Source organism: Chironomus tepperi, unplaced genomic scaffold, assembly GCF_022539635.2.
Source record: "Chironomus tepperi strain 1889 unplaced genomic scaffold, CSIRO-AGI_Ctep_v1 contig_423, whole genome shotgun sequence".
NCBI lineage: Eukaryota > Metazoa > Arthropoda > Insecta > Diptera > Chironomidae > Chironomus > Chironomus tepperi.
In genome coordinates, this window is record NW_027226545.1 from 413,903 (window position 1) to 441,788 (window position 27,886).

The 27,886-nt window shown below is 33.3% G+C and overlaps 2 protein-coding genes across 2 annotated transcripts in view; both read right to left on the reverse strand.

The window, feature by feature from the left end:
- Window positions 1-2,811: 2,811 nt before the first annotated feature.
- LOC139097490 (cilia- and flagella-associated protein 184-like) lies at window positions 2,812-4,919 on the reverse strand. Its single transcript, XM_070649360.1, has 2 exons — window positions 4,205-4,919; window positions 2,812-3,533 (listed from the first exon to the last, which is right to left on the reverse strand). The coding sequence occupies exons 1-2, from the start codon at window positions 4,917-4,919 to the stop codon at window positions 2,812-2,814; spliced, it is 1,437 nt and encodes a 478-aa protein (XP_070505461.1).
- A 1,036-nt stretch (window positions 4,920-5,955) lies between these two features.
- LOC139097496 (nucleolar protein 4-like) overlaps window positions 5,956-27,886 on the reverse strand; it is a 44,198-nt gene continuing 22,267 nt past the window's right edge. The window contains exons 7-11 of the mRNA XM_070649366.1: window positions 11,407-11,658; window positions 9,598-9,729; window positions 9,002-9,519; window positions 7,292-7,425; window positions 5,956-7,221 (exon numbers count right to left, since the gene is read on the reverse strand). Coding sequence (XP_070505467.1) covers window positions 7,058-7,221; window positions 7,292-7,425; window positions 9,002-9,519; window positions 9,598-9,729; window positions 11,407-11,658 — 1,200 coding nt within the window. The 3' untranslated portion in view covers window positions 5,956-7,057. The remainder of the gene's footprint in view (window positions 7,222-7,291; window positions 7,426-9,001; window positions 9,520-9,597; window positions 9,730-11,406; window positions 11,659-27,886) is intronic.

The following is a 27,886-nucleotide window of genomic DNA, read 5'->3' on the forward strand; positions in this document are numbered from 1 at the left end:
AAAATTGTCATATGTGCTCGAATTTCACATTTCAATCCATTCTCAATCAAGATTAATGCACAATTTTTCCGCTCGCTTTAACGTCTACATCGTTTGTGCCTCTCGGTTGTGTATGAAATTTGCTGAAATATCAAGTCCACAATTTAATTATTGCACCATATATATTAGCAAACTGCATGCTGGTGACTACTCTGAAAATGAAATGGAAATGTAATATGCGTATGAATCTCAATTTACCTATTGGACTCATATGGCAAATGCGATAGAGACACAAGACAAATAATTTTAAATCATTTTCACTTTTCAAAATGAGGTGAATTGCGGAAAAAAAATTTAGTTTGGATTGTTGGAGTTGAGCTTTGGTTAAGGCGCATTTTGAAGTCAAAAATGAATTTATAATTTTAAATTTAGAAAAGGGCAAAAAAAATGGTTAACGATACCTTTACAGTTGTTAAATTTTTCAAACATGTAACAGGATTCGAACCTTTCAGACTAATAATTTTAATATACTTTATATTATTGCGTGCTATATAATATCAGATATAATGAGTTCATTTACAAAACCTAATTTGACAGAGCTCGAAATCGACTCGAATTTTGTATGAAAAAATCAATTTGAGTCGATTCGTCTCCATACAAATTTCAAGTCGACTCTAAAGTTTGAATTAACAGTTGACTATATAAAATATTAAGTTTTATCAATTGATGATGTTTTATGGAATTGATATTGGGACTGAAAGTTCTAGTCGTATTTCTTCTTAGCTAGACGTACGAATCGTATCCTGTTTGGAGGACTAAGGGGAAAGAAAGGAGGAGGGTGATTGGGCTTTAGATCACACAAATATAGTAGACTTCGCTACGAACCTTTTAAGGCTCTGATAAATCTGTTTTGGACAAAATGGAAGGACACCAAATGGAAGGCACCTATTTTTGGTAGTCATTGGAAGTACTTCAGTAAGCTTAGAATAAAAAGAAGGATTTGTTTATAGCATAGTTGGGACTGCGGTCGATTCTGTTAGCCTAAGAATAGAATGAATTTTTGATTTTCTTTGACTAAATTGAGGTGGGTTCATTCACTTATTACGTAACGCTTTTGGAGAGGAGGAGTAAAAATTTTGTTACTTCAAGAAGAAGGAGGACACAAAATCGATTCTTCGCGTGACGTAATAATTTAGCCTCCTACACCAAACCGACTTTTCAGCTCTCAAAATTCTCAAAATTCAAGCAAACCAAAAACTATTCACATATTTTGTAAAACATGATTTTAATACACAAAACGACATCGATATAGAGATAGCAAAGAGCGAATTCAATTAGAGGATATGAATTTATAGAGTACATATGTGAAAACAAATGTAGCTATATTTTTCATCGGCTAATTGAAATCACATTAGTCACACTTCAAACAACATGTCAATAATTTTATTTTAATTGATCGACTAAAAAATCTTTTTTTATTATTTTTTTGTCTGCACTGTGCAGCTTTTTAAAGCCGATTTTAATTGGAGTAATATTTAATTTTAATTTATATAGGTAGTTTAAAGTCACATATTTTGTGTAGACTCAGAACAGAAATGACTATGTGGATGTCTATCATATCCAATGTGACTTTTAACAATTTTTTACATATTTTTCTTAAGAAATTTAGCCAGTTTTAAGCAGCATTTTTAGCACATTTTTAGCTGCTTTCAAAATACCCACATGTCAACACTTACCATGACGGTTTAATTACTCGCGATGTTAAAAGCAACATTAACTTGACTTTAACACGAACAGAAAAAGAAACTAATTTGAGTCCGTTATTAATGTTCATTAAATGTAATAAAGCACATCATGAGCTTTTACAAAAAAAGTGATGTCGCTAAGCTTGTAAATTAATAAGAAATGATGATAGTAAATGTGATGAAACATGAGTAGTTCTAGATAAAAAAAAGTGTTGTTTAGTCACCATTTGTAATATAGTTTTGAAGTGGAATGCTGGATAGGAAACACTTATTGTGACCGAGTAGCACAGCATATCCACCAAGGCATCGGTACGTCGCAATTGTGCCGCCCGGAAGCCATACTCTTAGATAGATCAATTCTTATCGAACTTCTAGTCAAATAAACTTAATTTGCCACTATTTAGTACTAGTTCCCACTAGTTCCCATAAGTTCCCACAAGCAACTAGAACAATGATTATTAATAGCACAGCGTGTTTGCTAGACCACCAATACGTCGTATTGTTAACGGTAAGACGCGAACTTGCCCTGATTACAACATGACACCTGACTTCGTCCTATTTTAAGGCAAATATTCAGTTCCCTACTAAGGGTTCCCGATGCCGAGACCGAATCTTACGAAAATTTTATTCCCCGCATTGTGCTACTCGGCATGAAAAGGTTATTTTGAAGAAAATTTTGTTATTAATAATAACATTTGAAGACCTAGCATTTGTCCCGCAATGAACCTTATAACAATTCGTGTGCACAAGAAGTCACCAATAGAATCATCCAATTACTGTAACCTTGTGGATATAACTATCAATTAAGATACGTTACTCAGCCAAAAACCTCAAAACTGTACCCAATACATGATCTGAGCATCATTACTAGAACGGAGAAGTAAGAATTTAGTCACCTGATGCCATTTGACTGCTGTCTCATAGTAATCTTAAAAATTACCCAAAGAGGCAAACAGCATGCTTTCATGGTAAAAAAATACCACTACAGTACCTAAAAGCAGCCTCTTTACCTGTTAGGGATACTTTAGAATAGTTTTTATTTTAATTTTATAAATGCATTCCAGAATTTTGAAGATTCATTTAAATTTTAAGATGTACGCGTCTTACGAAACAATGTCACTCTTTCCTCATATAAACTTAATGGTTCCACATTCTTCTGTGCCTTTCCTTTCTCGACCACAAGATTTTTGAGTTCTTCTTCATATTTTCGTAATTTCTGATCAAGCTTTTGATTTTCATTTTTAAGTCTTTCAACTTCATCTTTTTTAACATTAAATTTTTCGTCCATTTTATCATAATCAAGCATTAAACAACGTTCTGAAAGCAGCTGCCCTTTTACGTAAATGTCGTTTAATTTGCTGTCAAGCTGTTTTTCAAGTTTCTTTAACTTTTGTGATTCGTTGAATAATTTTGCATGTTCTGCTTTTAATTTATTCAGATTTTCATCAACTTGTTGTAGATCTATGTCTAGTTCCTTCAGGTCATGTGAGCATTTATGGCCATCCTTAATGTTCCTTCTGATCCTCATCCTCATTCGTTCCAAAATTTTATTTTTCGCTTCAATATTTGAATTAATAATTTGCAGTCTAGTTTTGGTATTTTCATACTCAAAAAGTGTTATGCCGTCGCCAATTTCTTCAATTTTCTTCTCTTTGTCTACAAATTTGGCTATTAATTGCTGTGTCTTGAAGTTTGACATTCGAAGATTTGAAACTTCGTTGTAGAATTTATGAAATTTGTTGAGAAGTCTTTTGATGGCTCTTTCTGATATTGGATGTGCTGTTTCGACTTCGAGAGCCTTTGCGTAGACTGTGGTGTGGAAATCTTGAAAAAAAAAATAAAATTTACTAAAATATTAAAATTAAAATGGGAAGAAATTTAGCAAACAGAGTTGTAAGTAATCTTCAGGATTTGAACCTTAAATTTTATATTAAAATTATTAAAATTTATTATTTTCGTTGTAAGATTTAAAGGATGTTAAGCAGAAAATTAATATTAATGATCTGAATAATAGATAGACAAGAACTGCATTAAAGTTTAGTAACCAAACAGGATTAGAGGTCATATAATATTATTTACAGTAATACTAGAGAATGAACACTGAAAATGTTAATAAGTTCAAAGATTTTTTCTCAATTTTTAATCAAAAATCTTAATAAATCCATCAAATAAATCCCAAATTCCTTCAAATCTCAAAGACAGTGTTGGTTAACCTGTGTACCATCAACCGTAAGTCGTGAACGGTTTCTTTAGAGGCTTACCACCAAGGTGGGCCACGAAAACTTAATGGTTGCCTATCACTGCTCTTAGATATTCTGCGACAAAGTTTTGAAATTCTAAGTCAGTTTTAGATGACCTAAGTTGTAAACCTGGTCTGAAACGGCTCATGGCATTGATCCAAAAATTGGATACAGGTTGCTCACCACTGTTCTAAGTCATTTATTCTCAGTTCCAAATCTTCAATATCAGCATAAGCTTACCTTGTATGCAAGCATTCTTCATCCCAATAAGCTCATCCTTTTTCTTCATCTTCACCAACTTCTCTACATCATAAGCTTCCTTCATCAATTTAATTTCCTGTTTCAATTCATAAATCCTTGCCAAGTTCTTGTAATATGTTTCTTTAAATTCATTTTCCTTTCTTTCTGATAGATTCCTAAAAGCCTTTTTTACTTTTTTCTGGATCAGATATCTTCTGAGCTTACGTCGCAGGATTCTGTTCCTTCTTTTATGAGCATTGAAGTTGAGGATGATTTCTTTGAAGTGTTTAATAAGTATTGGACGATCTGAGTCTTCTAATTCTGGGATTTCTATTGGTGGGAAGTTGGATCGAGGTTTGGGTTTCTTCAGCCTGTACGTCACTTTTCTAATCCTTCTTTTTGGCTTTTTCTTGACTCTATTTTTAAGTGCATCTCCTTTTGCTTCAAACTTTTCAAGTCTTGATCTCAGCTCTGCATTAGATCTCCTGAACTCATTATCAGGTTTTGTCAAATCCAACACAGATTTACTAAACAATGACACAGACTTTTGTGGCTTTATTACCTTTCCATATTTTTCATGAATACTTTCAATTTTTGGAACATTAAAAGTCACTCGATTGCTTTTTGAACTTCTGCTTTGGTCTCTAGCTTGTTTCAAAATTGAGAGAATCTCATTAGATATTCGAGATTTGTCGAAATTGTTGGAATTCTCCATGATTGGGTTCTGAATTTTGAGATTGAATTAAATATTTTTAAATTCACTATTGACAAAATTGTTGGAAAATTTAGAAAAATATTAATGGTTGCTTTGATTTTTCCGGGATTTTCCTGAAATTTTAAAATCAATTAAGGATTTTCTCATTCATTTGTTACGTAACATTCTAAAAGCAGACTGTGTGGCAAGCCAAAATCAAAAATGTCATGACCTGCATGTTGTGCTCGATTTCGGTCGAGGCTTACCATCAAAGGTTGCCAACCACTGTCATAGTGTCAATTTTTAGTTGATTTTCTTGTAATAAACCAGTGGTGGACAACCTTTTTTTTCTCGAGGCACACCGTGGTAATAAGTCTCAATCAGAACTGCATACGGCATGCGATTTATGACACTTCCAAAAATTTTTGAAGGCTAGTGTGCCACGGCATACAAGTTGCTCATCACTGCATTACGTAATAAATGAAGGGTCTCTTAGATCAAGTCATTAACCAGAGCTGGAAGTCGTCCATAATTTTATATGAAGTCAAGTAGACCTTTTGCATGCAGAATCTTAAAAAAAATTCAAATTTACTCCGATTTATTCCCTAGATGGCTAGTAGCGTGCTCTAAAGAGAAGATTAAGCTGTAAGTAAGCAATTAGTATATTTAAGGTAAGCAAGTTCTTTGCCTGTTAGGAATTTATGTACAACTGCTACAAGAATGTCAAAGCGAAGAATTTTATGGCAAAAGACACATTTCCTCACAACTTACTTGCATCAAATTCTTTCATACAATAAACTTGCATGCAAGTTTTCAACAAAACAATTTAAAAATATTCCTAACGGAAATTTCTTCACTTTTAACCACGTGCTTAGTAAAAAACCGTTAAACTTTATTTTTCTGACTTACGTATTTATTTTTCTTTCATATTTTGTCATTTTTTACGAGAATATAAATTAAAGTACAATGAATAAAACGGTTTTTTTATAATTAATTACATTTAAATAATTTTTCTTCTTATTTCTTTATTAAATAAATTTTTTATATCACCCTGCTTTATATCTTCACAAAAAATTTATCATTTATATATTTTTTCGTCGTATTTAAATAATTTGTAAAGATTTTTCATAGAAAAAGAAGAAAAATTTAGTGAGAAAAATTTAAATTTAATGAAAATTCTTAAAAAAAAAACGAGAAGAAATTTGGAACCAACAGAATAAATAATCCATCCAAATTTCCATTTAATCTGTGTCTCAAAAAGCATGCATAAATGTTAAGGATAAATTTTTTAAATTTTTCTCTCTTTTTTTGGCACTTCCAAATTATCCATTTAAATAGTTACTTAGTAAGTTAATAGTAGGTTAGTAGATTTTACGTATTTTTTTTTTGTAATAAAATAATTAATAAAAAGTTTCACTTTTTTTTTTCATCTACAGATTCAATTTTTTGTCCATGTAAAATTTGCGAAATCTAGCTACAACGTTTATTAAATAACTTCTCAGCGTGATTCCACAATTCCTTGTCGCATTGAATCTATGAAAATTATTTTAAATTTTATAGGAATTTCTTTTTTTTTGGAGGTCATTCATAAGTGATGTTCATTAAAAATCGTGAATTTTAGGCAATTTTAGACAAGAGTCTGTCTTGGAAAGTACGTGTCATGGAATATAACTGGAGCAGACGAGAACGTCAAACTCTCGCCTGTAGAGTGGCAACCCCACAAACAGGCTAGTAGATTTTAGAACCAGCTTCAGATGAAAACTAAAGGATACCATGTATCAAAACTGATCTGTTAGGCCACCAAAGTAAGTAAGTTGTAAATATTCGGATCAGAGGCGTCTTCAAGCTAGTTTTTTGCGACAACCCTATCCATTTTGGGAAATTCTTCAATTTTTTAAGGATTTCCACTTCTTAATTACTAACTACACTACTGAGTCACCCAATTTCAAAGAGTCTACCGAGAAAATGATACTTCTGACTTTAATTCGTCTAAAATCCCAATTTTTACTGCACATCACTTACAAACATCCCCCCATATCTCAATAAAAAGCCCAAAAAAAAAGTTTCATCAAAATTATACAAAAAAAAAATAATTTCTTAATCCTAAAGGTAATGTAAGTACGTTTTTTGGTTTAAATTTTCCATCATCATTAAGTTTCTTAAGGTTGTTGATTCAGCAGTAATTGCTCAAGCTCATCAGCAGATCTAAGTAAAAATGCGGCAGCTTCTCTATAGCCTGTAATTAGTTGCTTAACAGCTGCTGCTTCCGTAACATTCAAATTATGTGGTAAGAGAGGACGTTTAACAGACAAATCTGTTGGACCTGGACATGGATGAGAAGTTTTTGATTAAAAAACTTGTTGATTGACATTTAATGAAGGATGTAATTTTACCTTGAGACAATCCTGATGTCACCATAGAATTATTGTAAAATGGTGAAGTATTTTTCTGCATAAATGCTTGTCCAAAATCATAAGGAGTCGTTGTTGTTGGCAATGTGACAGGTCTCGATGAATTCAACATTGAACTGTAAATACAAAAAAAGGAATTGAAAATTAAAGAGGGTGAACATTTTTTCAAGGTCAAGAAGAATTTATGAGTTTTAAAAATTGAAGGGGGAAATTTAGTCTTGAGATTGATGTGTTGTGAATTTATTGTCATACTAATTTTATGATTCATTTGAGGATTTTATGGTTTTTGAATTGGATTTTTACTGACTAGACATTTATTCTGAAATCTTTAACACATAATAATAGGTTATGACGTGTTTGGATATTTAGAACTGTATAAAAAGGACAATTTATAGAATATTTAAGAAGACCTGTGCATCTAAAATTCAGGAAATGCAGGCTTGCAACTTTAGGTCGAATTTTAAAACTATAAGAGATCTTCACGAAACCCCAGTGAACAGGCTTAGTTGACTAGGCTAAAATGCCTCCCTAACTGAAAAAGAGCATGCTCTTAAGAGAAAAGTAAGCTTAAAGCAACGATCATGAGCATGCTCATCTAGCATATTCAAAATAAACAAGCGCACTTGAGAGCATGCTCAGTGTCTTTTAGGGTCTAAGTCCATTAATGACCAAGGACTGTAAAGCCGTGAGTATTGCATAAATCTTTTTCATGTCGATAAAACTCAATATCATGATTAAAAGATTGATCTCTAATGGGAATCGAAACCACGTACTCATAAAAAATGTTACATATATCTGATCTGCTGATTAATCACTATACCAAACAGGCCTTACTCTTAGATTGACAGATTCTCTTATACATAGCTCAACATCAATTATTCTACTCTCCCTACCCTCCATAGACACCACAGATACAGTGAATTGTTCGTAAATATATGCACATTTTGGTCTGAAATACTAGCTCATATTTCATCAGATTTGAAGATTTATTTGAAAAGATACAAATCGGTATGAAATTTTAATGGATTCTTAAAAAGGACGTAGGAGAAATAGTTGAATAAGAAATGTTGAATCTGTTAGAGATATTTTCAAAAAACTGAAGCGGATTATCCAAAATTGAGGATAATCCACTTTAGTGAAACAGGCCGCTTAAAATTCTCTGAATTTCAGAGCTAGCTAATGAGAATTGCATCATTTATGTCTGTCATTTTCCCATACATTATTCATTCTATTCATCAGAAATTTCTCAAATACTTTAAATTTGGCCATAACGTAACAATCTGTACTTTTTTTCCACACATGTATCCTTTCACCCCTTCAACCCCTTCTGATAAAAATTTAGAAAAAATTGTTAAAAAATTGAACATCCTTCAAAAAAACAAATTTTTTTTATCAAATTGTCGATGTATTGGTGTGTGCATTTATGCATAAATTTAACGAGGGTTTGAATGTAATTTTCTAAAACTGACCCTCTGCATTCATCCGATTTCTAAAATTTCAATTTTTTTACCGAGCTCATGTGAAGGGACGGGGCTGTAAATGTGTCATTAGAAATTCAGAATTTAATGCATTTTTTTGTGAATGCTCGACAAAAAATTTCAATAAATTTATATGAGAGTTTCAAGAACTTCTTAAAGATAATCTCAAGCATATCCCATGCCAAATCAGCAAAAATGGAAGCATTCAACTTACTTTATTGAATTAGCATTCGAATCAGTTGTCGTTGAGATAATCGGTTCACTTTTACAAATTGCGACATTTGTCGAGATCGAAAGCGGTTGTGTTGGATCAATTGATATCGTTGATGACGACGATGACTTGGCCATAGTATACAATGATGGTGCACTTTGTGAATCATTTGAGTGTGATGATGGAATATTTAATGACTGACTGATTGGCTCCATACCAAGTCTCATACGTTTTGCATTTAAACTCTCATTTTCGCATGCAATTGTCAATATTTGTTCAGCTTGAACGGATGTTAAATGTGCTGGTGTTGGACGTGACGGTTGATTTTCCCAACCATCTTTCACCTTCTTATTGCGTCGACATGATTTTAGGTACGTACGGAGACGCTTTCGTGCGCGCTCTGAAAATTCGGGAAATTGTCGTGCACATGAATCAATTATAGCTTGAACTTTTTCTTTTGGTTGTTTTGATATTGGCACCATCCGATCTAAATTTTCGTCCACAAATAGCCTCACGAACATCTGTGAATGATATCGAGAAAAAGTTTGGTCATAAATATAGGATGAATATTGCGACTAATTTTTTTATTTTTGTCTTACATTGAATGCTTTGAGTCGTTCTGGATCGTAGGATGCTTGGTCGGCTCTGTCGTCAGACTCATCTTCAGATCCTTCTTCATCTTCCTTGTTGTCGGATGGTGAATTGGCGTCATCTTGACTTTGAGATGGTGACTGTAAAGGAATGAGATGAATTTTGGATTAGATTGGATATAAATACAGTTAGTGATGTGTTTTGGATTTGATTGGTCACTGAGATTTTGGATATTGTTGTGAAAAACTACGCAAATAGCATTTTTAGATCAAATAAGAGCATTGACGTGTTTGGAGTTCTTGCAAGTGATTTGGGACCCAATATTAACTGTCGGTCTACAGGATGTGGTTCAATCGATTATCTATTCCAGTTCCACTAGCTCATAAGGCTGGACTCTCCAAGCATTATGTATACTGTGCATTAATAAGGTAATTGCTTCAAGAATTCAATTAGAAAATCAAGAAAATTGTATTTAAATCAAAAATAATTAGAATCAAATTATTCTGTGATTTTTTCATCAGTCAGTAGGTTAAATTTCTGCGTGGGTTAATGTTTAAAATTCTAGAATCAAATCAGAGTGCCTATCTAACATTTGCATAATTTATTGGAAAAAAAAATTAATTTCAAATAATAATCATGAAGAAGATGATTTTATTCAATTTGATTAAAGTGGATTTTTATCAAATTCTAGACTGTTTATTTATTAAAGGGGTTTGAATTGAATTTAATGTATATATTTACAAATTGTTCTCGAAGCTCATACTAAGACTTTCCCTAGATTTGTCAAGACCGAGACTTTGAAGAAATGCCTTGGAGTTTCGATCTTGATCTCAGTCCCGATCTGAAAAATTCGCTGAAACACCGAAAAATCCTAATATTTGCCCTAATTTAAAGGCTGACCCCAGGATAAACGGACCCAGTTGTTGACCATCTTGTACTTTTTTTAGAGAGTTCTAAGCCTATTTTAATTCGAATTTCAAAACTCTTTCTATCGTACTCGAAAGCAGAAAATTAGTCAGGTCCACTTGTTCTAGAGAATCCTAGACATACAACTAGTCAAATGAAAATGTGTGTGGAAATGACTCATAGGAAGGCAGAGCTGGATGTCGATTTAAATTTTTCATGAAGTCGAGTCGACTTTTCGATACTAAACCCGAGTTAAATCGACTTCAGAACCTGAATAAATATTCTGACGATCTCTTCACTGATAATAACTTAAATAGCTCCAGTCCTTACAAATTCATATCATGAGTAGTTAATGATAAGTGATAACACTGCTAATTTCATTGAGTTATCCTAATTTGTTTACTTATGTCACTATAAAGCCCTTGCGAATTTTCCATTCAATTGAGCAATCAAGATGTTTTAATCGCATGGAAAAATCATATTAATGATGCTAATATGAATGCATAAATGTCCATAAAATTGTAATTTTCACGCTTGAAATTATTGTAACATTTTTTAATGCAGCTAGAACTTTTCAGAGCTTGAAATCAACTTGAATTTAGTGTGAAGTTGAGTTGAATTTTTCGAGTCAATTCTCAAATTAATTTGAATATTTTGTGCATAGAAATCTGCCGAAAAATCACAATAACTGCCACAAAAATCCACAAGCAGCATTCCATGTGGATATAAAGTTCTACAATCGTTGTAATCACTTGATTTAACACATTTTACATAAAAAAATCTTCTCCACAAATGAATAAATTTTCTCTCAATGTCCTTGACCATAACACAACATCCTTAATCTCTTTAATGTTACGCAGAAAAGAAAAAAAACAGCATAAAATTTACACAAGCATAAAAAAAATACTCACAGGTGATCCAACAGCACCATCACTAGTTTTATTAACATTAATTCCAGTCAAAGCATTTTGATACTGTTCCCATAAATTTGTCATTGTCGTGAGATCCGGTCCATTAGCATTATTACGAATTGCAGCTGAATTTTGATAATTCCATGCTAACAACATTAATTTAAGCTTATCCGCATCCTTCAATAGATTTGCATATGAATCCTCAGCATTTAAATTTGTCTCGTGATTTTCACTTTGCGATGAAATTGAATCCTTTATTTTTTATGAATGAATGAATGAATTGGTAGTGGAGTGAATGAATAGGAAAATAATAAAAATCATCATCATCATCATGATTTGTGTGTGTGTGTGTGCGAGAAACAGACGTGAGCGTGAAATGAGAGGAGAGACAAAAAAAGAGAAAAATAAAATTTAAATTTTTTTTATTGTTTTCACTCGTGTTACATTTTCATGTCTGATAATAAAAAATAATAATAGGAAAAAAAATGAGATATTGAGTTTGGTGTGAAGCACATCACACAAAAATAATATATATTTAACGCTCAATAAAATTCACCTTGTGCAACATGGCACTTGCTTTACGCTTTGCAGCCATCAATAATAATGATGATTAAGTGGCTTTGAGATAATTTTTTTATTTTTATGTTTTTCACTTTTGCTTGCGGTGTTGCTTTTGCTGTTAGTTTGGGGATTTTTCCGAATTTATTTTCAATTTATTTCACTTTTTTTTGGAATTTCTTCTTAATTTTGTATTTTTATGAATTTTTGCAATTTTTTGGAATATTTCCAACTTTTCCGACAATTTTTCATTAACATCCACAATAAGTGATCACCAGGAACTGTATAGTCACTCAATAATCACTCAAAATCCTTTCCACAAATTTGAAATTAATTTTGAAATTTAATTTTATTATTTTACAAAATTTCAGTCAGTCACAGAATCACTTAAATATCCATCCACAAATTAAATCTTCAATATTTCTCGATTATTTATGAATTTTCCGAAGATATATCCTTCAAAAAATAATTTATTAATCCACAGATCAGTCACTAAATTTTCCGTGCCATTACAATTTATTCAACCATTTAAAATATTCACTGATCCACAATTCAACAGAATAATAAGGATCACACACCAAAAAAATAAATAGTCTATGCGCTCCGTAATGTATGTGTTTCGATCGCAAACACCAAGTTTTAACTGACCAAAACAAGAATTTTGCACCCTCTATATATTTTATTATAAAAAAGAAGAAAAGAATGAACGAAAAAAAAAAGAAGGAGAACGTATCTATCCGTATTATGTACGTATATATCTTTTTTTTTTCCAAGAGCGAGTAGTCCTTTCTGCCTTTGCTTTTGCTTTGCCTTGTGATATATATCCTCCTTTACTCTATACCACCACCACCATCACCCATCACCCATCACCGAATACAGAATGAAAAAAAAAAGTACTTCCAACATTCAACATTTTTCGTTCATTTCTCTCCCGCACACTCTACACACTCTGCTACTGCTGCTTTTGCTCTTCTCTTGGTGTGTAGAAATATATATATACATATTTTTTTTCTGCTGTTCGTTTATACGGATGTGTACTCATTCACCCGCCTTTTTCTGCTTTTACTGTTATACCAAAGCACACAACACTATACGTCCCCTTCTTCACGAAAAATTATACATTTTTTTTTTCTTTCTACTCTCTTCTTTTTCAGCACAGCACCCACACCCCAAAAAAAGTCGTCGTTGATGATTCTCTGCCGCACTACTCATCCCACGCGTATACACCACATCTATTCCATTTCTCTATATCCGACACACAGTCAGCAGTCAGAAAATGTGCTATAGGAGTTCTTTCCTTTCCCTTTTTTTTCTGCCTTCTGCTTTTTTTCTACTTTTTCTTCTTCTTCTTTTGTATCTTTGAGTGAGACATATAATTCTTCTAGTCGATGATTAAAGGGGTTTGTTTTTGGATAGTTTTTGGGTACAATTAGAGGGGAAAATGAATTTCTATGGAAAGGAATTAATTAGATTGAATTTATTGGGTAGTAAATTGGGACTGTTTTGGTCTTGTTCCATTTTTTGAATTCATCACTCAGATTTTCACAGATCACAGTGATTGTTAAGCTAGTTGGATCCTTAACAGAGACTTAACTCATCTGAAATATGACGTTAAAAATATAAACCCGAAATACACACGCAGAGTTCGAAGTTAACTCGGTTTTTGTATGAAAAAGTCGACTAAACCCCAAATAAAATTCAAGTCGGCTTCAAACTCTGAACACACAACCGAAAATCCAACAACAAGCAAGTGTGACTCTAGTCCCAGATCAGATTCTATGAAATCGAACTCAAGCTAGAGTCAATTTGGTCTAGTGCTGGATTTTCCCTCATTCTACGCCGTGTGCCTTCCGAGAAAAGGTGATCGAGCTGATGAACTTGTGAAAATAAGCCTGAACATTGTATTTAAGTTGCTGTATTTTTATAAGATCGTTTGTTCGATTCTGATATTTCAGATGTTGTCAATTGAATGAAACAGGCTGTGCTTAGTCGACCAAATGACTATTAAGCAGTCACTTTTGGCTGTGAATTCTATCTTGGTCTGATTTAGTATTCTACAGATATTCACAACCACCTATTAACGCCTATCCAGTCCCCATAAAAATCCTCAATCACAAAAATATCCTAAAAAGTATATCCCAATTAGATCCTCACTCACCAGGCTTTGGCTCATCTTAGAAACTGTCAGAAACTATCTAAAGACAGATCCAGCTTTCGATAAATTATAAATGTGGCAATGGGCTTCCGTGCGCCTTCGCCAAGGAAGTAAGTAGTTGTAATTACATGAGTAAAAGTGAATCAATAATATCCAATCTATACATCCATCATCCACAAGTCTCTAAACTTTAATCTCACCACGACGAGCACGATCACCTAGTACAATATATATATATATATTTTTGTGTGAAGAGAAACACAAGAAAATTTCAAACAGAGTGATTCCTCGTACTTTTACGTATTTGAACAACGACTCAACTCTCAACTCGTGCACATGGGTTTTTCTCTCCCCAATAAAACAGCACAAAACGTTTCCCTTCATTCCTTTCTTTCGACATCATCATCTTCAGAATGTTATGGGGATCGAATGAAAAAGAAGAAAAAAGCTCACAGTTAGTTCTTCTTATTTCATTCCTTTTTTACTATCATCGTTTCATTTTCGTCGACATAGTCATGGTGAGAGAACGAGTATGAGGATGTAGGCGAGTAACAGAGAGAGAATGAGTGAGTGACAGAGCATGTTAAAGAAAAGAATGCTAAGGAGAGGAATAGATGAGGAGGAAGTGAAGTTGGGAGTGGGTTTGTAAAAGCGGCAAATTTTAGTTTCATCATGCGATGATGCTTGAAGGTTTGAGGGAATAAAATTATTGGGAATAACGTCCATGAGATGATTTTTTGTATACAATCGTTCCACCACCCACAATTTTCATCCACAGAGGGTGCCATATCCACCCAACGTACAGTTTTTATTCTGTTCCTTTCATTTCCCATCCCTTTCGGTCTATACCCGATATTACTCCCACATTTTGCGCGCTCAACGGCACCAATTTTTCGAATCTATCTTCTCTTGGTTTTGAAAAATATTTTTTTTATTACGTCCCACTATGAGGGCGAACAATTTTGTGTGCTGTTTCGATATAATACAAAAATTGAGAATGGTAAAAATGGGATTGAATGGGAATAAATTGGGTATGGGGAAATGAACGTGGATGAACAAAATAAAAAATAGGAAGAGAGATCGAGAATGGCATACTGGAAAAAAAACAACAACATCATATAATGTTATGTGTGCGGAAAGAGATGGGGGGGCTGCTAGCTGTGTAGTGTCAAGGGTTGGAAGAAAAAATTCTCATTTTTATCACTTGGTTTTTATGGACTTTAGAAATTCTTGTTTATGTTCAATACTATGACTTGTTATTGACTGTATAAAGCTAATGCCGATGAGTTGTAGATCATTGGGTTATTGGAATCTTTTATAGACTTTAGATTTGATTCTTACGAGTTGAACATTTTATGTGTTTCTAACCAAAATTTTGAAAGGTATGGTGTAATATTCTCTCACATTTAATTCCGAAAAAAAAACTCTTTTACTCTCTCAAAATGTATATAATAATATTTTCGAGGCATAAAGAGGCGATGCCTCATTAGCAGTAGGTGTTGGTACGCAATATATTATTCACAATGGAATTTATGTATTTTAATGAGGGAGATATCACTAGTTGAATTAAGTTGAATTTAATGGAAGTAAGAAGATTTCCTAAACAGACAACATGGTGTATGATTATGAGTATGCTTATAAAATTGATCATGCTCCATTATATTGACTGTGCATACTCATGAGGATGTTTATCAGGTGAGTATACTAATGAAAATGTTCATTTAGGTTAGGTGAGTGAGAATTCTCTTTGTATGGAAGCCCTACTAGTGAGATTAGCCTAAAATGAATTCAGCAGACCCTTCTTTGCCTTCAAAACTGGATGTAATATTTAAACAGTCCCTTTGTTCATCTCAAAACGTCTACATGGAATGAAAATGTAGTAAAATATTGTCTCAAGGCAGGTATGGCTGCAATATCAAGTCAGATTTGGCAAAAACAAAACCCACGTTGTATAGACTTAGTTCTATTGTACGAGTACCTTTCTGCAAAGAAGCAGCATAGTAAGGTTCTTATTCGTATTAGATTCAATAGTTTCGTTCACATCCAACACTTCGTATTGAAGAAAAAGGACGTCATATGTTTGAATAATAGCTGGCTTGCATTTGCTCGGCTGTAACTTGTTCGTTTAAGGCTGCCAGCCTGCAATTTTGGATAAACCTTGTTAATATGTAGTAGTTACCAACCCGTGCGGTCAAAAGTATTAATAGTTCTAACGGTTTTTTGTCAACTCGAGTAAGGATTTCAGTAAAGTTGCAAAACTTTTATAAAATTTTTAAAGTTTAAGTAAATAATTTGTAAACAGTTTTGATTCTAAATCAATCATACTTCCTCAATCATACTCGAATTCACAGCAACTTCACATACTCCACTTTAAATTCTCCCAACAACACCCCTCATTTACCATCCCTTGATATTTATTACGATGTAATTTATATCTATTGCGATAATCTATTAGCATTCATTGTAATGACATAGAAATTTGCGGTTAGAGTTTAACAATGTTGTTAAAAAATTCCGTTACTTTAGTTGAACTTAATATTTTTTTTTTTTTTGACACTTGTAACATGCAATGGAACTGCTTTTCATTCACTTTATTTAGTTATTTTTCAAAATTCCACTCCTTGATATATCAAAAAAATCCAAGAAACAAACAGTGTACATCACACAACAAAGATCTATCTCGAATAAGAAGCCACGTCTATCAAACAAAAAAATACCTACAATGTTCGTTCACGTCACAATCGAAACTGCCGGGGAAGTATTATTTTATATATATATAATTTTTGTGTGAGCAAAATTATTTTTTTCCTCTTGTGTGCCGATGATGATAAACAACAGGCACACACAGGCGGGTAAACTTCTTTCTTCTTTTCCATTCTTCCTCCTATTTTTCCATCGACACAAAAATTTTTCATCCATCCATCCATGTTCTATGTGAAGTGAAGCTTCGACATGCGAAAGAGCGAGAAATATATTATGTATTGTCAGTATAAATACACACAAGGAATCGGTTGTATATGGAAGACTATAGATAGATATTGTTGTTGAGACATGAGGCATACATAAAGTGAATGAGTAGTGGGAGCAGCAGTACCGAAAAAAATAAAAGCCTCGTAGCGTGTATACACTGTTGTATTCGACTCTACATTGAATATATACAGCACAACTGAGTCATGTTATGCTATTTTTTTTTGTATGTACATATATGGATGTACCCCCGTAATCATCATTAACATCATCATCATCGTCATTGAGGAGCGAAACAATAATAGCAATTTAACTCATACCTATCGATATGTTCCTCTCTCGTATGTGCTATACCAAACCCCCCACCACCACCACCAATATTCCCGCATTTTGAAGCGGCACTGCTTCAAATTTTCCTCCTTTTTCCATTTTCCATGTTGCTGAATACGCGAATGAATATATTTTGTCGAGTATAAACGTTAGTTCCTCATTCATATATATAATCAAGACTAAAACCTAAAAAACCATCACTATATACAGCACAGTCACTTCAAAAAAAAAATATACCCACCCTCGTTGTCGCTTACTTTTTGCTATTTTTCACCCCTTTTTCCACTTTTCTGTATCTGCTGCTGTTCCCTTTTTTTTGCCATACCAAAAATTTTATAAAATTTTATGTCGAGAGGAACATTGGTTGCTGTATACATGAACATCACAAAAACTGTATAGCACCGAAGTTTTTAAGCATCCCATTCTATTCAGCACGGTACAGAAGAAAAATATTTTTTGTAGATCTCTCTTGCCTCATTTCGATGTTGTTCTGTATGTACAGCTATAACGGCAAGTTTGCCACTTTTTTTTTCTATCCTTTTTAACCATTCAGCTCCAACATGAGATGAAAAAATATTTTTTTTTCTATTGCCACGAACGAAAATGAACTTTTTTTTTTTCATAATATTATATCGTACCGCTTCCACTACTTCTTCTGCCTCCTCATTCATTTCATTTCATTTTCATGTTAAATTCCAGATTCCTCGCTTTTTTTTCTCCTTCTTTCCCTTTGCCATCGCCCTATGCTCTATCTCACAGTGATGCTCCAATGCTGATATTCGAAGTTAGCACACATCAAATAATGAAAGCGATGTGCAAAAAATACCTTTGTTGGATGTTGTGGATGGAATGACGCATTTTTTAAGGGAAACAAATTAATCGATTGTTATTGATGAGTTGGGAGTGGGGGGTGGCATTGGAATGAAAATGAGTGGAGTTTGACGATTTACACAGTTCAATTGACAGTTTTTGAAATGTTTTAAAATTTGGGGGGAATTCTGAGTTTTGGAATGGTTTATGTACATAAAATTAATAAATTTTGTGGAAGCTTTCAGATCGGTTGGCTGACTGCTCAGGTGATAAGAGACAAAAATGACAAAAGCGACAAACTTTGTCACCTGAGTTGTCCGTCTCTGATTGAGACTTGATCTGATTTCTACTGCATTTTCATCAAATTGATCAGAATCGCGGTCTATCCTGCTTTTGCTTCGTGGACCAACCCATCGCATCGCCAGAACTCTTAATAATAATTTTAATATACACTTCCAGCAGCAACCTTTGTTCTAGGACGTATATATCCCAAATTCTCTTCTTTAGTGACTTTTATTCGCGATTATTTTATAAATTGTACGATCATGCCACAAAATTAGCCGAAAGATCCCAAAAGTAGTAAAATAAAGCATTTTTAATGCATAGTAATCTGTGTGGTACAACGAAGTCATCAAAATGTGACTAAAACAGCAGGTACGCTTCTATTAAGGCATTTAAATGTCTTGCCATTAGTACAATGATATAGCGATCCAATATCGACTACATTGTGCTGTTCAAGCATCTTAAATACTGTCATTAATGCTCTTTACGGTAGGGTCCTTAATATCCCAAACTGACAGAAGGTTTCGAAGGATACGAGCTGTCTTAAGACAGTCCCTACGCGCGCAAATAGGAAATTCACTCGTGCGGCCCAGCCAAGAAAGTAAGTAAGTAAATAAGTAATGCTCTTTAACTTCCAATTCCCAATATCCATGTACCTTACTTAAAGCAATCAGACATTCAGTCAAAAATCAACATCACCAAAAACCACAAAACTACCAGCTAAAAGAAGAAAAAGAACCAAAAAAAATAGATGAGGAATAAAAAAGTTTACCCAATGGAGGGTACACATAGAGCTAAAAATATGTACAAGGCAATAGCAGCAAAAGGAATGGTATTAGTGAATGAGAAATTTTTTTGCTATTGCTGCTGTTTCAGCTACTGTTAGTGCGAAGACAGGCGAAATAAAATAAAAAAAATAAGGCAGAAAGGAAAAAAGAAGGAATATTGTACATTGGAGCGAACGTAACATAACACAAAAAAAAAAAACATAGAAGAACGAGAACATTGCATGCCATGGTAGGTTGTTAGGTAGGGGTGTGGATTGATATTGTGTGAATGCGAAAAAAAAAGTTGGCAGCAACAGCAGCAGCAATAGCAATCTAAGAGACGAGGATGATGGAGACGTGGAAAAAAGAAAGGATGAGGAACGGAAAGGAATGGAAGGGAAATAAAGTTGAAATAGACAGAAGTGAAATGGGGAGCTGATTGTCGAGATACAATCATGATAAAAGGATTGAGATGAGTCAGTTACCCAAGTACATCCGAGTACAAATAATCCATAGAGTTCACCAATGGTGTTCGGAACTTCAGAGAATCTCTCTTTTTAACGTATAAAAGCATGAACAAAAAAAAACACATCTCAGGCTTTCAGGGAAAAATACTGAAGCAGAAGAAGTACTGGAAAATGCTATGAGATGGAACATGCAGCAATAGTGGAAAAAATAGTATTAATAGTTTTTGTGATGGCTTTCTATCGACCATTTTTCAATGAAAAAGAATACAGACGTTTAAATTTTTTAATATGTTTTAAGGAAAAGTTTGGATATGGATGTAGATATTAGAATCGGGATGAGGAGATTGTCAGTTTGTTTGCTTTAGTTCTTGTGAAAGGCATTCGAATTTTCGATCGACCTGCTATGAAAGAGGAGATCTAATGGTAATGTTGTACATTTTATATGAAACTCGTTGTTTTGAGGGGATTCGAAGCTTGAAAGCAACGAATCGGTTATAAAAGGAAATTCAATAGATTTATGATACCAAAATGGTTTGTATGCTCAATCGGAATATCATCAAGTGCTGTTCAACCTGCAACCATTTGGACAGTAAATTTAGTTACAACAATGTACAATGAACTTCTTGGAATTTCTTTTGTTTAAATCAGAATTACCCCTAACAGACTATGAACATGCTGATGAGTATGCTCACAAAATTGAGTATGATCAATAATATTAACTGAGCATTCCCATTTGGATGAGTATGCCTATTGTCGTTTAGGGTTCTATCCTCCCTCCCTGAACATAACATACCTCAATATGTATGTATCATGGTCTCGGAAGGGACTCATCAAAGATTAGTTAAAGCTTTAAACCTAATTAGACATACCCTTAGAGTTTAGAAAATCCAAGTTTTGAGGCTTACTAGCTGATCTGCTGTACGTAGCCCCATTTGCAAGTTGTTATCTTGCCAACGACCCCTTCAGTATCTTGCTACCTTCTATCTATCACCTCTTTACAGTATGCCACATGATTTTACCAATTCTTGTCATCAGGTGAAACCCGAATTCAGTAAATAACCAAAATTCTCAATTCAGCAATTCATCCTGAACTCAACGATTGTAGAAAAGCTTAAAGAATTCATTGAATAGATAGATATAGAAAGGTTGATAGCAGCAAAAGGTAAAAATGGAATGTTCTTCAACTTGGCAGAAAAAAATATATTTCCATGAGGTTTTTAATTCAAAACACAAGGCATCCTTCTCGGTTCCACAAAATACCAAATGTCTTTTAGGAAGAAAAATGTGAAAATGTCTTGAAAAAATTGAGGAGTTGAAGGAATGAGGATTTATAAATTATTTATCGATAAGAGCTAGTTGGAGTAAAGAGGAACATCAGGAACAGCAAAACCATTAGTAAGGCACAAATGTTTAATCAAAACATCACGAAAGACCATCGAAAAGAACCAAAATGGCTACAAAAATGATAAGATAAAGAAAATAATTAACGAAAAATGTGAGAACATTCTCATCTCCCATCTTATCCTTAATTCCTTTATTTTCCTTTATTTTCTTTTGTTGTAAGCATCAACTTACTATGTCGATTTTTATTCTTCTTTTTGCGCCTCACATGATATTAGAGATGTTAGATATTACATTAGTGTAAATGGGGAGCAAAATGTTGAGCTTTCTTTGATGTATTTCCACAACTTTACCCTTCATTTTCACTTTAGTTTGATTATTATTTCTTTCTAGGAAATAGTTGCAAAGGGATGGTAATAAGTTGATTAATTTTGAAGAGTTTCTTGGAATAACTAAGCTGAGAAGCACATCCTTAGTTCAAAAATAAGGAATTTTGTCATTTTGAGTTCAATTCGTGACAGTTTGAGTCTATTTGAGCCCATGAATTGCAAATTGTACATTTCTTTCATATTGTCGAATCTTCTCTAGTCTCCTTTCTTGAGTATTTTTACGACGCTTTATTATAGACAAAACATCAAATGCAAGTACCTGAATAGTGCAAGTCGGTTAAACAATCAAAAATCCGGCTTGAATTGATTGACCAGACCTGTGAGTCTCTGACATGGTGTCGGATATAAGCCGAGTGTCTGAATCTCACCAACTTAGTGCCGGATTTTGGATCAATTTACTGTTTTGTGCTATTCAGGGTAAGAATGCCCTGTTGGTTCATGATTTTGATGCTAAGCGTTACGTAGAAATGTGGATATAATTTTTAACTAATATCCTAATGATCGAAAACAGCAAATTAACACCATAAATGAATTATATTCAATTGACAAAACAATTCTATAAACTAAAATTCATTCAAAATTTCGAAAATTTCCATTCCAAATTCCCATTCCTTTCCATCCCCTTAACACATCCACAACTACAACACGTTATCAGATTTTATCACATGTTAGATTTATCGAAAAATACAGCAGAACACAACATGTTGTTCACTATATTTTTGTTCACGCACATGATGTACATGGGATGGATATGGTATACGGTAGGCATACGTAATTACATGCGACGCACACACGAAACTTAGGGATAAAAAAAGTTGGAATGAAAGAATGACAGGGGCACAAAGAATTGAATTTTTTTGTTGCTGTCCCACTCCGCACAAATGGTCTGAAAAAATATTGAAAAAAAAAAGAATTTCCGCAGTTAATGCATCTGAAAATTGAGGATCTAAAAAAACCCTTTTTTTTCTTCACGTGCAGTCATAGGGATCAATATAAGGATGTTCGTATACAAAATATGTTGAAAGGGATAAAAAAGGGTTCGGAAATTTTCAAACATGTATTTAATAGTTTTTATTCTTCCTTTTTTCATTGTCTGTCCTCTTTCCAATTTCTATCAATATTTTATTTTATATGTATGTAAGTAAATATTGAAGAGTATTAGCAGGTGATAAGAGGTAGAACTTTTCCTTTTGATTTTGATCAATATTTAAGTGGGAAAATTGATTAGATTAAAATTTACTATCAGGAAGGTCTTTTTTGTACAGGAGTTGTGTGTTTAATGGGAGTTAATATTGTAGAAAGTGTATAGATTTAAATGTGTGATGTGGTTTTAATAGTTTGAATAGTTTGTAACAAAATCATAAATACCAAAATGTGTACTTCGTAACAAAATTGCAACCAGCTTCAAACAATTATCGCGACAGTTTTGACTAGAATATCTACTTAGAGATTTTTCTTTCTTACTTATTGGAACCATGCTCCGATGTGGAGTCTAGGTCTCTACAAAACGCCTTCCATCTGACTCTATTACTTACCTTTTAACAAAGCTTGTACAAATTTTCCGTCTTTGCATTTAACTGACATTCTTTTAAAACCGTCCTACGCTATGTTGCTTTTGGAGCTCTAGAGAATCTTGCTTAATAATTTCGATATAGACCAATTAGCCTTATATTGAATTTTTGTAACTACGGTGACGAGGCGACAGTATATTTAAAACTAATAGGCAACCCCGAAGCAAATTTGATTGCTTCCACTTAGGGACTGCCACTTGATTCTAAGCGAACTGCCATATTTTTACCACAATTGCAACCTTTCAATATGTGTCGAATGAGATAAGCAAGTTCAACAATATGCTTATGTAAAGCTGAACTCCAGCAGTTATGTCAGCATGTCAAGAAACATCCAAAAAGTTTAACATTGAAAAAATATTTATTCATGATTTCTTAGAAATGACATAACAAATAGCATCAAATTGATTACAGAGCCTACCTCACATTCCTACCAAAACCCAAATTAGTCTGTAATATATCATCTTAATGATTCCAGTCATCAATAAATTTTCAATCTCATTACATTATCAGCCTAACAACCCCAAAAAAAATGACACATCCTCAAAAGAAACGTGACAGTCATTAAACTTGTACGACGAACAATCAATAAACCCAACATTGACATTGAAATTTTCCAAGAAATTAATGTTTTATGTACACACAAAAAAACTGAACTCGAATCAACAGACAGTTGAGTTTAAAGACTTATTTACGAACCCAAACAGAGCAACCCCGTCATCATCGTTTCATGATTTTTTTTAAGCATCTCATTCCGCATATTTTTTTATATCTTTTTTCATTCTTATTTATTCATAAAAAATGAGGATTTTTTCCCTATTCATGAAGACTTTTTACTTCCTATAAATTTTCTTGTGCACCAAAAAATATAAGAATTCGAAGAGAATAAGGAACTGAGAGAAGTAAAAAAAAATTTATATTCAAATCTATACAGCAACAAAAAAAAATTGTAAGCTCATAAAATGTGCTTACTCTCGCGATCAACAGGTGGACTTTTATGCTTTTTTTTTGTTGCTGCTGTATATTCCTTCTTATTTTACAGATGTTTTTATTTTCATTTTTTTATATATATTCTCATTCATCCACTCTCTCTTTCTCTCTCTCACTGACTCGATGCGAGAAAAAAAATTGTGAAAGATTTTTATGTATTTTTCATTTTTATTTTTATTATGAATCTTTTTTACTTCATGAATGAATTTTCCTCTTTTTTTCTCTGTGTTGTTGATGATAAATGAGATTTATTGCAGCACTTTTTATTCAATTTTGACACTATTTATAAATTGTTATTGCAAATGAATTGTTAATAATTTAGGTCTTGTTGTCATATCGGAGATGAAAATGAGTTTATTGTAAATTGTTTTATGAATATAAGTAAGGAAATACTGACAGCGTAAGGTCGTGCTCTCAAGAGAAGAGTTAGTTTAAAGCAATGGTCACGAGTATGTTCCTATTTACCAGAGATCGAAGCCGCTGACTTTTTAGCCGGCTAGAAAAACGGCTTAGTTAAGCCGATTTTTAGCCGCCGACTTAAGTGACTTCGATCTCTGCTATTTACTTACTTCACTGCGAACCACAGCTACGAGTATACTAATCTAGTATACGATATTTAAGGTTAGCAAGCTCTCGAGAGCATGTTCATTGGCTGAACGAATGAAATTAAGGTTAAGTAATTCATAAGAATTTGGGTCAGTCAGAACTTAAAGCAAGCTCAAAGTTGTGTCAGACATGGTACTCAGAAACAGTTTGGATCGGCACACATTGAAATGTTAAAATCATAACGCAATGCAATAATGGCAGAATACTAAGCAAAAACTGAAGCCAATTACATTTGAATTCCATGAATTCACCTACATATGTGCTAGCTTTGGGCAAAATCGTATTTTAATATTTTCGAATTTTTGTCCAATCCCAATATGTCCTGATAGCAATGAGCATCGATCGATCCTTAAAGTTCAAGTTCAATTGAAAAAAGGTAAATTAAAGATTTATTTTAAAATTGTCTAGCTTTATTTTGCAAATATTTTGTTGAATGTTCTATCCACACAAGCTTAAGAAAGAAAATCTTATACAATTATTAAGCTTCAATATAATTTGCAGCAGTAATGTGCAATCAGAGTTCCGTTAATTTTAACTAGAAATGTCATAAACCTTATGTCATGTGAATATTTGGTCGAAGCGTACCCCATCGTGTTTTTGGAGTAGTGAAAGATTGCCCACCACTTTAGTTCAGTTCACACTTAAACTTTCAGACTTTGGTGTGTATGAGATAAATTTAGCCTATAACAACCCCTATTCATGGGTATATAACAAGTTGCGTAAGAAGTGAATCTCCAATGTAAAAGGTTACACATTTTTGAATTGATTCTAGGAAGTAAAAACCTCAACTCGTCATAACACATTACATTACTTCCTGGTAAAAAAATAGTAACATAGCAATTGTATTACCAATCGATATGAAGTATCAGTTCAAGTCATTTATGTAAGTACATCAACAGTAATATTAAAAGTCTGAGAAATATCTTGACATAATATGTATCAAAAGCAATAACTGAGATGGTTTTCATAAGAAATTATTGATTCCTTTAGACAGTTGCATCACACGAATGCTGATTGTAGAACATTAAGACATTAAAGAACTGGAATTAAGTTGAATACCTTTGCCATAGACACAATCTTATATCTTAATCACGAAACATCCAACAATTCTCAAGAGATTCATTACTGATTCCTTTCATATTCATTTAATGAACTCGAAATTTATTACAGTCATTAGCATATTATTCCGAGAGCAGCACAAAAAAAAATCTCTACGATACCACATGCATCATTGTGCTACCCTCAAACATAAAAACTTATAACAACACTCAAAATGTTAACAATATCGCAATTTTATCTCCTTTTTTTTTAGCAAGGAACAAGAAAAAAAAATTGCAAAGAGGAAAATTTATCGATCGAAATGGATGTGCTCAGCGAGTGAGCAGCAGACAAACATATCATAGTGGGTAACATCATTACATGAATGGTATTGTGTGTATATCTATCCGAAACAGCAGTAGCAGTCTAAGGGTAGCATTGAATGGGTAGGTTGGAATGAAGAAGAATAAGCAGAGGAAATTTTATATTTTTTTTTTCTTCTCTACTTCATCCATTCCATAACCATTTTCATGTGTTTCTTTTTTTCATCTTTAGCACATACAGTGAAGGATATTATGAAGCAAGTTTATTTAGCTTTATTTTTTGTAAGATGGGTGGATGACTAATGCTGATAATGGTCTATTGAACTTTATTTTAAATTGTAGGCTTTATCAAGTTACTCGTGCAGTCAATTCTTAATTTTTATCTTAAGCCTGACAGCAACCTGACAGAACGAGCTAAAGTTTAAGGCTTAAGATAGCAGTTTGTAGCTGTTTTAGGACACGGGTGCTAAAGCTAAAGCTGACATGCCCCAAAAAAGACTGTTGATGTGAATTACAACTTGAATAGACAAATATTCAATTGATTTGTTGTATGCTTAGTTCTAGGTACTAATAATGTCGCCCAGATGCAATTTGTCGTCCCTATAACTAGACATACAACTAGTCAAATAAGACTTAATCCACTTGGTCAATATTAAAATGACATGCAATGTACTTATTGCTTTAAAACAGCAATAATTTGTTTTGTCTTATGAATTATGTTGAAATATTGGACATAAGAACTTACATACTTCGAATAGAAGTAAGGAGTCTCTGAATGCTAATCGTAGATGTAGCCTCGAATAGCATAAATCAGTTAATCGATCCAAATTCCGATATCAGGTCGGCGTGACTCTGATTTTGTACCTGATTCGGTATTCGGTCCAAATTTGGCAACATATCATATTATAAGTTGGCAGGCATCAGGCCTGACCGTCGACGTGACGCTGACTTTGTGCCGGATTCAATTTAAATCTCACAGGTCGGATTCAGTTTAAATCCAGCAGCACATGAGTGTCATGCATGTCTAGTGATGATCAGCTAGTCTTATGCAAGAGTATGAAGAGTTAGAAATAGGCAATCCTAGAAAATTGAACCTCAACAAATTCGCCATCGATTCTAACCTCAATACACACTCCTACTTCATTCCCTACATAGCAATCCAAAGGATCCATGCCATGTATGGTAAAGAAACAGCGCACAAACAAAAAAAAAATTGCTTCCCTTTTTGCCTTTTCTTCTACCATCATCATCATCCAAGCCCCTCTTCATTCATCGATACATACATAATGTTCAACAACAGCAGCAGCAGTTGAGGAGGAACAACAACAACATGAGTGAATGACGAAGGCAAAAAAAGAAGAAATTTTTTTTTTCAGAACCTTCTTCATTTAAGACTCAACTGACTCCCTTATTATATCTTTCTTCTCGTCTCTCTTCTTTTTTTGTGTCTGTATACATATACATATCTTACGTCCCTCTATCTTACAACCCCCACATGATGTTGGATGTAAGAAGCACACAAAAAAAACGAGAAAAACCTTTTTTTTCTTATGATTTCTTGTTGGAAGTTAAGTTTTTCTTCATATCGTCTTTCCTATTCTCCTCTGCTTCTTTTTTCTTTCTTCATTTCTTGTTGTTATGTAACCCATCGAATAAATTTATCTGTACGTATCTGTATACACGAGTCTGTTGTGCACAAAAAAATAAAATAAAATAAAATAAAATTGAACTCAGAACCCTCAAGTCGACTTGAATATGTATGGTATGTACATTTATCTTGAAGATAGAACAGAACACAGCGGCAATGCACAAGGCAACACAAAAAAAAATATAAAATAAACTTATAGTTGTACCCACTGAACGAGGATGAGGAAATAACGAGAAAAGAA